The 13517-nt window shown below is 43.7% G+C and overlaps 1 protein-coding gene across 4 annotated transcripts in view; it reads left to right on the forward strand.

Annotated features, from left to right (window-relative positions):
* PUS10 (pseudouridine synthase 10) overlaps positions 1-13517 on the forward strand; it is a 129728-nt gene that overhangs the window by 92775 nt on the left and 23436 nt on the right. For all 4 annotated transcript variants that reach the window (XM_056567683.1, XM_056567682.1, XM_056567684.1 and 1 more), the window contains one exon: positions 12982-13046. In XM_056567683.1, the coding sequence (XP_056423658.1) occupies positions 12982-13046 (65 nt within the window). The remainder of the gene's footprint in view (positions 1-12981; positions 13047-13517) is intronic.

The following is a 13517-nucleotide window of genomic DNA, read 5'->3' on the forward strand; positions in this document are numbered from 1 at the left end:
CCCACAGACACACAGCCTTCAGCCATATACAGTGTATGGCTGGAGGCTGTATGCTGTTTTAGTGCCCCACTTTATTGTTCCGACCACCGCTCCGGGGTCACGATCTACTGCTAGAGCGGTGATCGGAACACTGAAGATGACCGCAGGTCACTTACCATACCCGCGCGTCCTTCTCACTGCTCCGCTCCACTGTACTGTTTTTAAATTAACGCGGGGCCGCTATGAGGTAAATGGGGCATCCTTGTGTCCTGAAAAGATTTTTCGGGACACAGGGATGTCCCGAATGGGACGGGGGCCCCCTGCGGGTACGGGGCCTGGAGCTTGTCACTGTTTTAAAGTAGCCGCGACCGGGCTGCTAATCTTTAACAAGCAGCCAACGCTGCGGCCACTTTAAAACAGTTGCCCCCCTTACTGAGCAGCCGGCACAGTTATGTGACACAGCACAGCTTTCTGACCCCACCATTAAAGATGTGTACGCTGCGGTCTTGTCTCTCAGCACTAGGGCTGCATGATTTGGGAAAAATGTGGGATTATGGGGGTAAATATTGCTATTTTGATATAATAAACATATGGGGAAATCCCAATTTTATGTAATCTCCCCCATTTCATGTCAACCACCCATTTTGCATTCCCCCATTTCATTTCTATTCCCCTTTTTACATCTACCCCCCATTTCATATTCACACCTCCATTTAAGATCCCTCATTTAATGCCCATCCCCCCATTTCACATTACCCCTTATTTCGCATCTATCTCCCCCATGTTTCATCTCCCGGAGAGATGTGAAATTGGGGGGGGGGGGGGTTACATGGTATGCTTAGGGACAATGGTATTTTTTTGCCGGGACTTCTTTCCCTTTTGTCTCTCTGTAAAGCACAGCTTTGGCTCAACTTTATCTGCCCTATAGGGTCAAGAAAACTCTATATCAGTTCCATAGAATGGGTCCTTACTGATTTTAATTTAGGTGGCTCTACTGTCACGATCATACCCTATTGGTCCAACTGAGATACTGGAGAGAGTGTGCAAGTGCGAGGGTTAGCAAGACACTAAATTAACCCTTTTGTTAATGTGTTCTACCTGAGCTTCCTTTTGAGAAAGGTGGGTTGATCAGGTGGGGGCTGGACCATCATATGTTCCCCAAGCCTAGGTGAATCCCCTCAAGCCTTTCCAGCATGACTGGTCTAGGCCTGGAAATTCTTTTCTCATTCTTAGTTTTTTCTGACCTGAGTTTGACTGTTGGTGTCCTGGATCCTGATCAGAGGTGTCCTGTGAGGTCATCGGGTTACAGGCCCCGTATAAAACTGTACTGTACACAAATACACATACATAAATAAAATACTTACTAAGTGAATTCCCACTCAGGCCTTGGACTAGACCTGAAACATATACATAATTAAAATACATAAGGATTGGTTCTGACCTATACCATGTCAGGGATTGTCTTGGGCCTGACCTATACCATGTCAGAGGTTGTCTTGGGCCTGACCTAAACCATGTCAGAGGTTGTCTTGGGCCTGACCTATACCATGTCAGAGGTTGTCTTGGGCCTGACCTATACCATGTCAGGGATTGTCTTGGGCTGGACCTATACCATGTCAGGGATTGTCTTGGTCCTGACCTATACCATGTCAGGGATTGTCTTGGGTCTGACCTATACCATGTCAGGGATTGTCTTGGGCCTGACCTATACCATGTCAGGGATTGTCTTGGGCCTGACCTATACCATGTCAGGGATTGTCTTGGGCCTGACCTATACCATGTCAGGGATTGTCTTGGGCCTGACCTATACCATGTCAGGGATTGTCTTGGGCCTGACCTATACCATGTCAGGGATTGTCTTGGGCCTGACCTATACCATGTCAGGGATTGTCTTGGGCCTGACCTATACCATGTCAGGGATTGTCTTGGGCCTGACCTATACCATGTCAGGGATTGTCTTGGGCCTGACCTATACCATGTCAGGGATTGTCTTGGGCCTGACCTATACCATGTCAGGGATTGTCTTGGGCCTGACCTATACCATGTCAGGGATTGTCTTGGGCCTGACCTATACCATGTCAGGGATTGTCTTGGGCCTGACCTATACCATGTCAGGGATTGTCTTGGGCCTGACCTATACCATGTCAGGGATTGTCTTGGGCCTGACCTATACCATGTCAAGGATTCAACAGATCCTGTATCAAACTCCTAGGATTATTGCTTCCCATTGGACTTATTCTACCCCCTAAGAATGAATGTGGTTATTAAGTTGAAGGGTTTTCTATTTAAGAAGTAAATGCCTTCAGAAATGTGAAATGATCTGGGGTCGATGGCTGGATACCCCTGGCTCCTCTGCATTATTTTTATACAACTTCCAACCACGTCCAACTATTCTTTAATGCTTTGCTACGCGTCTCACCTGCATCCCCTCCCGCCTTTGCTCCTGGATAGGCATTATGTTTTCTGTTTTAACATCCCAGACATGTAATGTCCCTTAGGTCCAATTATTATGTTTTACATGCATGGGTTGTATACCCATTGGGTATGTCTTTTGTTTCACTGCTTACTTATGGGTATTCATATTGTATTACAATATGAAAACACACAGATTTCTTGTTTGAACAATATACTTATTCTTTATTATGTATATTCTACTTATTTTTTCTGTAAAGGGGTACTCCGCCCCTAGACATCTTATCCCCTATCCAAAGGATCCAAGGGATCCCCCGCGATCTCTGCTGCGGCACCCCAGACATCCGATGCACTATGTAAACTTCGCTCTGTGCCAGATGACTGTTGATGTGGGCCATCACGCTCCCTCCCATAGACTTGCATTGAGGGGGCACGGCTGTGATGTCACGAGCCTCCGGTGCTGCACCCAACGCTCTGAACAAATGCCGGGTGCAGCAGGGAGATAGCGGGGCCCGCAATCAGACATCCTTTGGATAGGGAATAAGATATCTTGGGGCAGAGTACCCATTTAAATTGAAAAAAGAAAAATATCTGACCAAAGAAAAAGTGTGTCACATCTGCAGGGGTAGTAAAGAAGGCTGAAGATTCTGTAAAGGGTTGTGAATCAGCGATGAGATGGTAGCATACAGTATGTGGTGATAGGTGCAGTGTCCGAGTATACTATATACAAAACGAATCCGAACTGACACCTTACTGTGCTGCCTGCCGTCATGGCTACATTGTGTCTACATATGATCCTAACGGAATACTCAAAATGCTAAACAACCACACACAAAGAAAAGAGTAATTAAAATACCGCTTGAATAAATGCAATATCTTTATTGAATCAATTAAAATATAACAACATAAGACCAGAATGAAGCTGGAATGAACAAAGACCTCAAAAACACAGGCCGAGCAACAGTACAGAGACACGGACACTATTGTAATAATCCAGGAACAACTCTGTAGGTGTTGTATACAATGCACCTGCACAATAAGAAATTAGTCCTGTGTAGACACTGGGGACCCCGGCTGGGTGAATACTGTATTTTTCGCCCTATAGGACGCACCAGCATATAAGACACACCCAATTTTAAAGTTGCAAAATCTAGAAGAAAAAAAAGATTCTGAACCCAACAGTGATCTTCAACCTGCGGACCTCCAGATGTTGCAAAACTACAACTCCCAGCATGGTATAGGAGGTAATACGCACGTGTCCCCGCCGCTCCGGATCCGTCACCGCTGCCCTGGATGTCGCTCCATCACTGTCGCCGTGTCCCCGACGCTCCGGACATCATCTTCCCCAGTATCCTCACTCTCTGTCGCCGTCATCACGTCGCTACACATGCCACTCCTATTGGATGACGGGAAGGCGTGCGCGACGACGTGATGATGTCAAAGGAGAGCGCCGGCCATGCAGGGGATCCCGGCATGGAGCAGACACCGAGGAGGCAGGTAAGGGCCCTCCTGGTGTCCTGTAAGCGGTTCGAGACGCTTCGATTTCACCGCAGCGGTCCCAAACAGCCGGGTTAGTGTCACTTTCCCTTCAGACGCGGCGGTCAGCTTTGATCGCTGCGTCTGAAGGGTTAATACAGGGCATTACCGCAATCAGTGATGTCCTGTATTAGCCGCGGGTCCCGGCCGTTAATGGCCGCAAGGACCGCCGCGATAGGTGTGTGTATTCGCCGAATAAGACGCACCAACTTTTTCCCCCCAGTTTTGGGGAAGAAAAAGTGCGTCTTATACGGTGAAAAATACGGTAATCCCTCCGGGAAAAAGCCTCCCAGTATCAGCTGGATCAAAGTGCAATAGCTACTCACAATAAAAAAGTGTCAGTGCATAAGGTGCTAATTAGGGCTTACCCATTCTAAAGTGCCGTGCTCCGCTCCCCAACGCCGTTTCGTTTCCTTTTTTAAGGGGCCGCTGCTCCACTGTCCAAGTAACCCGATAACCACAGAGATACATAAAAAGGCATCTGAGGAACAATTGTTGATGGCAAGACAGATAAAAATATATTTTTGTTAAAAATGTGTAAAAGGTCTTAAAACATATGTTGACTGGATCCATTAAATGATGTTAGTTCCTGATGGTGTGGATATGAGGGTTTTCTAGTTATTGGTCATATTATAATTGTTGTGATGAATCAGATGTGCTTAAAATAATTTTTATGTTTTGGAGAGTTTAGGAAGTATAATAATAATTCACCTATTCTTATATACTGTATATATATATATATATATATATATATATATATATATATACATATATATATACTGTATATATATATATACATATACATATATACATATATACCGTATATACTGTATATATATATATATATATATATACCGTATATACTGTATATATATATATATATATATATATAAACTGTGTGTATATATATATATATATATATATATATATATGAACTGTTTATTTTTAAAATGTTGCAGTTTTTTCAATAAAAGAAAAGTACAACAAGGCTCGTCCAGTATTCTATTTTGTTAGATCCTGCCTCAAGGTTTAGGGTAGGAGTAACTTACAGCTGTGCTTAGTCTTTAGTAGATTAGATTTTACTAAATAAAAAAAACTAGTATCCTCGTTCATATAGAAACCAAACTTTAGTGTTACTGTCACAAAAAAAAAAAAAAGAACTTTTGGCATGTTACAGACATGTCAAAAGTTTTGATAGGTCAGGGTCTTAGTGCAAAGACTCCACCATTTGCTCGATATAGCCAGAAGTTGTTCACGGCTGTACGCTCTCCTAGGGCTGGGCGGTATACCGGTTCATACCGAATAGCGAAATTTTTGTGCTGCACGATATGGATTTTTCCCATACCGCAATACTGGTTTGGCCCCTCCCCCTCAGGAATGAATGAATTATCAGCCGCAGCGCTGTGCTGTCCCCTAATCGTATGTGACCTGCGAGCGCTGTTCTGCCCCCCCACAATTAATTATCAGCCCAGCGCTGTCTCCATCAGGGTACTACTCGCATGTCACCCGCATGCGCTGCCCTCCTCGTCCGGTTTGTTGCGGCCGACGGCGCTGACACTCTATACCAGTGGTCTCCAACCTGCGGACCTCCAGATGTTGCAAAACTACAACTCCCAGTATGCCCGGACAGCCAACATGCTGGGAGTTGTAGTTTTGCAACATCTGGAGGTCCGCAGGTTGGAGACCACTGCTCTATACTTTGCGGTATCCCTATGCCCGGGCTGCAAAAAATAAACAAAATAAACTTTAACTCACCTCCCGTTAGTCCGGTACCGGCCTCACTTGTTTCCTGGGGACAGGAATGTCAGACAGCCGTCAGCCTTTCACCAGCCGCAACGATGTTTCGCCTCTGATAGGCTGAGCCCACTGTCATGTAAGAAGCTGGCTCCTTACATGACAGTGGGCTCAGCCTATCACTGGCTGAGGCAGAACATCGCTGCGGACGGTGATAGGCTGACTGCTGTCCAACATTCCCGTCCCCAGCGTAAGGCCGACGTAGGTGAGTTAAAGTTTATTTTGTTTTCCTTTTGCAGCCCGGGCATAGGGATACCGCACAGTATAGAGTGTCAGCGCCAGCAGCCGCAACAAACAGGACGAGGAGGGCAGCGCTTGCGGGTGACATGTGAGTAATTACCCCGATGAGGATGTGGGCTGATAATTAATATGGGGGGAGGGGGCTAGGAAATACCGTTATATACCGTGGAACTGAGAAAAGTTTAAAAAAAACATGATACACACATTTGGTCATACCGCCCAGCCCTATGCTCTCCGGCTTGCCACTTAGTCCGACTTATTTCAGGAGGCGGGCTCTATTGTAAGTCTTTGGAACCAGACTCCTGCTACAAGTTGAATCAAGCGGCAAGCCAGGAAGCGAAGCACACAGCTTCACGCTTCTCCCAGCCATATCTAGCAATCAGCGGAAATATCCGCACTGTGAACTCAACCTGTTTGACGTGTCAAATGTTATTACTTATTGATACATACAGTGTTACCAAGGCTCCATTGTAGCCAAAAATTCTTATTTATGTTGAGATAAATGTGTTCTCATGCTTTTCTCCAGATCTCTATCTTCCATATAGTTGCATTATGGTTCTTGTGCTTTTTCACACATATATATACTGGACACTCTCCTAACGTGTTTTCACCGAAGAAATTTTTTCAGAGGACTAAAATACATCATGTAAAGTTAAGTACCAGTGTTACAACTAATAGTAAAAGGTAAAAGCAATAAGGTGATGGTACACATATGGATAATGCCATATGTATGATTCTCCATATTTGTCTTATCACCCTATTTGCTTTACCTCTGTTGTGCTTTGCAACACTGGTACTGTACTTTACATGCTGTGTTTAGTACCCTATTGAAATCCCTTTCTGAAGAGTAGGAATTCGTAAAGCTAGTGTTGTGCATTAAAGGGGTATTCCAGGCAAAAACTTTTTTTTTATATATATCAACTGGCTCCGGAAAGTTAAACAGATTTGTAAATTACTTCTATTAAAAAATCTTAATCCTTCCAATAGTTACTAGCTTCTGAAGTTTTCTGTCTAACTGCTCAATGATGATGTCACGTCCCGGGAGCTGTGCATGATGGGAAAATATCCCCATAGGAGCTGCACAGCTCCCGGGACGTGAGTCATCAGAGAGCAGTTAGACAGAAAACAACAACTCAACTTCAGAAGCTAATAACTATTGGAAGGATTAAGATTTTTTAATCGAAGTAATTTACAAATCTGTTTAACTTTCCAGAGCCAGTTGATATATAAAAAAAAAAGTTTTGGCCTGGAATACCCCTTTAAGCTTCCTGACCAAGTACAGCGTTCTCGCCTCTTCTTTATTGTATTTCATAAGTTATCTACAAATCTGATGATACAAACCTTCTCACTCTCCTCTACAAAGCCCTACTAAATTCTGCTCTGTCTCACGTTCCTTCTGTAGTTCCCAGATTCCACCCCATACATATGGCAGCCTCCATTCTGCTCACTTCTTAATCATTATATAATCATATAAGCAGCTATGTTTTTCTAACCTCCTACAACTCCTTAAAACCAATGACTCCTTGGATGGTAAAGAAAAGATCACACTATTTGGTAATAATGATTTACATTTTCAGGGGTGATCGCTGGGGGCTCTTAAAGGGGTACTCCGGCGCTAAGACATCTTATCCCCTATCCAAAGGATAGGGGATAAGATGTCAGATTGCCAGGGTCCCACTGCTGGGACCCCCGGGATCTACCATGCAGCACCCACCTATAGCGGCTTCCGTAACCGCTAGAGGTCCTCAGGCTGCGTCCATCTCGACCACGAGGACGGAGCATAGTGACGTCACGGCTCCGCCTCCGTGTGACGTCACGTTCCGCCCCTTCAATGCAAGTCTGTTGGAGGGGCGTGACAGCTGTCACGACCCCTCCCATAGGCTTGGATTGAGGGGGCGGAGCGTGACGTCACACGGGGGCGGAGCCGTGACATCACTATGCTCCGTCCCCATGATCGCCAGTAATCAGATACGGAGTGAACACGCTCCGGGGACTGATTCTAACGGGGTCCAGCGTGGAAGATCACCGGGGTCCCCAGCAGCGGGACCCCGGCGATCAGGCATCTTATCCCCTATCCTTTGGACAGGGGATAAGATGTCTTAGCGCCGGAATACCCCTTTAAATGGGCTCTCAAGGTTGAGCTCAGCAGGTTGACTTATAGATCTAGAGGACTTTTCACCTGTATTTTAATTGTAATTATGCATGTCCCCCCCGCTCCTGGTGTGGATCTGGATCCTGAGGTGCAGCTGTCAATGTCTTTGATAAGAATTTGAATTGATAAGAAGACAATGGAAAGTAGAAAAAAGTTATCTGCAATATAAAGAAGGGCGATTAACCTCCCAAAACGTGTCTTTGCCTTTTATGTAGGTTTTATTTTACTTTTATTGTGTCAATAAATGTATCGAGATTTCACATTATAAGGGACTCCAGAGGATATTTACAGAGCAGCACGATTCCACTGCCTCCCTCTTTACTTTCCGTTGTCTTCATGTAGCTCTATACTTGGATCCCATTTAGAAATTACATTCATACACCCAATTAATATTTAGATTTACTCTCGTTCCAATTGACCCTATTGAGCTATCATGGGGTCCGTAGGCTTCCACTGTAGTGTCCATCATTTGCATGCTGCACTTTTTTTCATGTAAAATTTTATGGCACTACGGACAAAGAACCTGAATGGAGCCTTTGACATTAGTATGAACACTGCCTTACGTGGAATCAGAGAATGCACTGAATGTACCATATGTCTTTTTATACTTGTGGTAAAAATATTCGATTTGCATGCATATATCTCTATTAGGTAAAAGCTCAAAAATTCTTAGTAAGGGGCGATAGCTAAAGAAACTAGAGAGATTGTGGAACGTTCATGTTTTCATAACTTCATATTGCGCTGTAATGTTGACTTTAACTGAGAAAGATAAGCATATTATACGTATTATATAATGTTATTTGTTTTGTATTATTTGTACTATAAGCATGTTACATAAATCCTTACCTAATATAGAGAGCAAGGGTTATTTGTAGAAATGAGCGAACTTACAGTAAATTCGATTCGTCACAAACTTCTCGGCTCGGCAGTTGATGACTTTTCCTGCATAAATTAGTTCAGCTTTCAGGTGCTCCCGTGGGCTGGAAAAGGTGGATACAGTCCTAGGAGACTCTTTCCTAGGACTGTATCCACCTTTTCCAGCCCACCGGAGCACCTGAAAGCTGAACTAATTTACGCAGGATAAGTCATCAACTGCCGAGCCGAGAAGTTCGTATCGAATTTACTGTAAGTTCGCTCATCTCTAGTTATTTGGTATCTTCTAACAGAGATCTTCACAGGAGGCACTTGTGTTGGAGTTGCCCCTGGGGTCCACAGTAAGGCCCAGAGAAGTGTTGAGCTAGCATGAGGATATATATATATCTCATAGTGCTGTCCTTGCTGATGTAGATGAGCTGTAGATATTTTTGCCATTGCAAGATGCAAACTTTTTGTCTACTTTCTGTTCCAAAAATTATCAAGTTATAGGTTTGACACTTAAAGGGGTATTCTGGGCAAAGGATAGGGGATAAGATGTCTGATAGCGGGGGGCCCGCTGCTGAGACCCCCCACGATCTCCCTGCAGCACCCGCATTCTATGCGGGGACTGCGTCTCTAGTTTCAGAAACCTCCGGGTTTCCGGGACTGGGGACGTGACGTCACGCCACACCCCTCCATTCACGTCTATGGGAGGGGGCGTGACGGCCGTCACACCCCCTCCCATAGACATGAATGGAGGGGTCGTGGCGTGACTTCACGTCCCCAGTCCCGGAAACCTGATGGTTTCCGAAACAGGAGATTCAGCACCCGCATAGAATGCAGGTGCGGCATGGAGACCGTGGGGGGTCTCAGCAGCGGGCCCCCCGCTATCAGACATCTTATCCCCTATCCTTTGGATAGGGGCTAAAATATTTTTGCCCGGAATACCCCTTTAAACTACCTCATGTATCTTCATGTTGGGTTGGTAGTGGTAAGGTACTAGTGTTGAGCGGCATAGGCCATATTCGAATTCGCGAATATTCGCGAATATATGGACGAATATTCGTCATATATTCGCGAATATTCGCATATTCGTTATATTCCCGTTTTATTTTCGCATATACGAAATTCGCGTATGCGAAAATTAACATATGTGAATATTAGCATATGCAAAATTAACATGCGCGAAAATTCGCATATGCGAAAATTAGCATATGCTAATTTTCGCATATGCGAGTTTTCGCACGCCAGTCTCACACAGTAGTATTAGAGCCTTTTTTACACCACACAAGCTGGAAGCAGAGAGGGGTGATCACTGTGATGTGTACTGTGAAAAAAAAAACAAAAAAAAACAAAACAAAAAAAACGAATATTCGTAATTACGAATATATAGCGCTATATTCGCGAAATTCGCGAATTCGCGAATATGCGATATTCGCGAATAATATTCGAATTGCGAATATTCGTGAGCAACACTATAAGGTACACAGTTCAATCTGCAGCATGCCCACAACTAAACCTGCCACCTCCCCAAGCTTTTCTTTTTTAGGTTATTTGTATGGTAAGCGCTGCATTATAGGGGGTATTTATTGAGGTAATACTCTACACGTCCCTTGCACGGCGTGAACAACAACTGTGACTTAAATAGAGTTTTTCAGTTTCCTGCAGCAGGTGGCGTGAAGGTAGAGGTTGACATCTGTAAATCTTTACTTCTGTTTTCCTGTAGTAAAATATTTTTGTCGTTACAAGTGGTTGTTCCTCCTTTGTCTCGTTAGTAGACTCATGTTGCAGTGTTTGTGTAGACCTTACTGTCTATATGCTGATTTGTTTGTATAGCTTTCAAAATGATAACAAAAGATTAAAAAAATACTGTACGCATTCACACATACAGTATCCTGTGCATATTTGATGCTACAGATTTTCTGCTGCAGATGTTAATGTAAACTAAAATGATTGAACACATTTTAAAATCTGAAACATCTTGTACAGGTGAATACACTAGAGATGAGCGAACTTCCAGTAATTCGATTCGTCACGAACTTCTCGGCTCGGCGGCTGCTGACTTTAGCCTTCATAAATGAGTTCAGCTTCCAGGTGCTCCGGTGGGCTGGAAAAGGTGAATACAGTCCTAGGAGAGTCTCCAGCCCACCGGAGCACCTGAAAGCTGAACTCATTTATGCAGGCTAAAGTCAGCAACTGCCGAGCCGAGAAGTTCGTGACTAATCGAATTACTGGAAGTTCGCTCATCTCTAGAATACACCTTTGGGGCAGGGGCACGTCCGCAGCATATTTCACGTAGTGGTGGATTTTCCGCTGTGGAAATCTGCTGCTACAAGCGGACACACAGAGCTACACGGCCGCAGTCGGGAGCTTGCTCTGCAGTTCCTCTATGACTCCTGTCGGCGCATCCACAGCATGTATCACACTGCAGATGCGCCCCGTGTGACCTGCCCTTAATGAGATTGTATTATATCACCTTTAACTGCTTCCAGAACTACTATTTACCACCACCAGCAGGATACACAGTTGACCAGTGTCTAGTCCTGCAGATTTTCAGCATTGAGGTCCAAGGGTTAGTTCTAAACCATCTAACCATCGAACAAGAAGTTTGAATGAGTTTCCCTATTTTCTCTTCCAGAGTAAAGCTTGGTTTACAATTAAATCATCACTTGTGTTTGTTGTGTCTTTGACAACTCCCAGGTTGATACCCCGATTGTGGTCACAGTTGACAGCTTCTAATGTGGATAAACATGGTAGAAAAAGTGGCATAGTCCTTTAGGCAGTAATCCAGGTCTGGTAAAGGACAGACAACAGACAGAAGAGTGGTCACATGACAAGCCAATCAAGTTTTCTTTTTGTAAATGCTTGGAAAGCATTTTGAAAAAAACAAAGGTTGCTGGGACTTTGATATTAGAGAAAAATAGGCTATACTTGCCTAACCCTGGTCCCCCACTGCTCTAATTTCTCTCCTTCAGACTCCCAGATCACCTGTCTTCTTTCTTGTCCCTTTTTTAGTTCCTTGTGTGTTTTGGATTTTTCTCTAACATTGATTACATTTACTAAAAATATTTTTCCTGTTATCTATTACCTTTGACAAAAGGTTCCTTAGATTTTTTTTATTTACTGTTTGTGTGTGTGTGTGTGTATTTGAAAAAAGTATCATTGTATAGTTGTGGTGGTCCACAACTTATTCTTGGGGACTTCATGTACTTTTTGCTACATTATTGATACATTTATTTTATATAGTATATTAAAAGCTAAGTTTTAAGGTTCCCATATTTGTCTCTAGTTGTTTGGACCTCATGTACAACAAACTGTGAAGCATAAGGGTGGAAACATCATGCTTTGGGGATGTTTTTTAGCAAAGGGACTAGGATGACTGATCCGTGTAAAGGAAAGAAAGAATGGGGCCATGTATCGTGAGATTTTGAGTGAAAACCTCCTTCAATCAGCAAGGGCATGGAAGGTGAAACATGGCTGGGTCTTTCAGCATGTCAATGATCCCAAACACACCACCCGGGCACTGAAGGAGTGGCTTTGTAAGAAGCATTTCAAGGTCCTGGAGTGGCCTAGCCAGATCTCAACCCCATAGAAAACCTTTCGAGGAAGTTGAAAGTCTGTGTTGCCCAGTGACAGCCCTAAAACATCACTGCTCTAGAGGAGCTCTGCATGGAGGAATGGGCCAAAATACCAGCAACAGTGTGTGAAAACCTTGTGAAGACTTACAGAAAACGTTTGACCTCTGCCATTGCCAACAAAGGGTATATAACAAAGTATTGAGATGAACTTTTGTTATTGACCAAAAACTTATTTTCCACCATAATTTGCGAATAAATTATTTACAAATCAGACAATGTGATTTTATGGATTGAACTTGCACAATCGGTGTCTGACTAAATACTTTTTTGCCCCACTGTGTATGTACTATAAGAGAAAAATCTCTTGAGCTCTCTTGAGCTGTAGTCACATCTGTATTTTTTCCTATGGTGTAATGCTTGTTCTTCTTTCTGCAGTCTGTCTTCACTAGAATGGCTGTTGTGAAGGCTCTAGACAAGATAAAAGACAATGATTTCTGCATGTGAGTTCCGTTAACTCTACTTCTCAGTACCAAGTATATTATTAACAGAAGAGTGTGGAGGAGGAGCGGATAAGAGGAAGTCCCAGATACCTGCTGGCTGTTAAGGATCTGCTGAAAAATTCTTTCACAGTTTCTCCTTGTATTTTTGGAAGCAATTCACAGTTCACAGAACTAGTCTTGACGTGGCTACTAGAATCTTTCCTTGAGTTGGCCCATTAGCGCAATGGTTATAGATATTTTGGGGGAATATTTATTTCCCTTAAATCACAGTAAACATTTCTTAACATTCCATTTACCTTTAATTCTTTGCTGGGGGAGGTCACCAGAATTTTGTCCCCTTTCTAAATCTTCTTTTAATTGCTGGCTTAAAGGGGTTGTCTTACTAAGAAAACATTTTTCTGTATGCCCCATACCAGGGGTCCTCAACTAATATACACCGTAGCTGCCATTTGTCCAGACTGGCAAGTAGGG

This window comes from Hyla sarda, chromosome 3 (genome assembly GCF_029499605.1).
Source record: "Hyla sarda isolate aHylSar1 chromosome 3, aHylSar1.hap1, whole genome shotgun sequence".
In the NCBI taxonomy this organism is placed as follows: Eukaryota; Metazoa; Chordata; class Amphibia; order Anura; family Hylidae; genus Hyla; species Hyla sarda.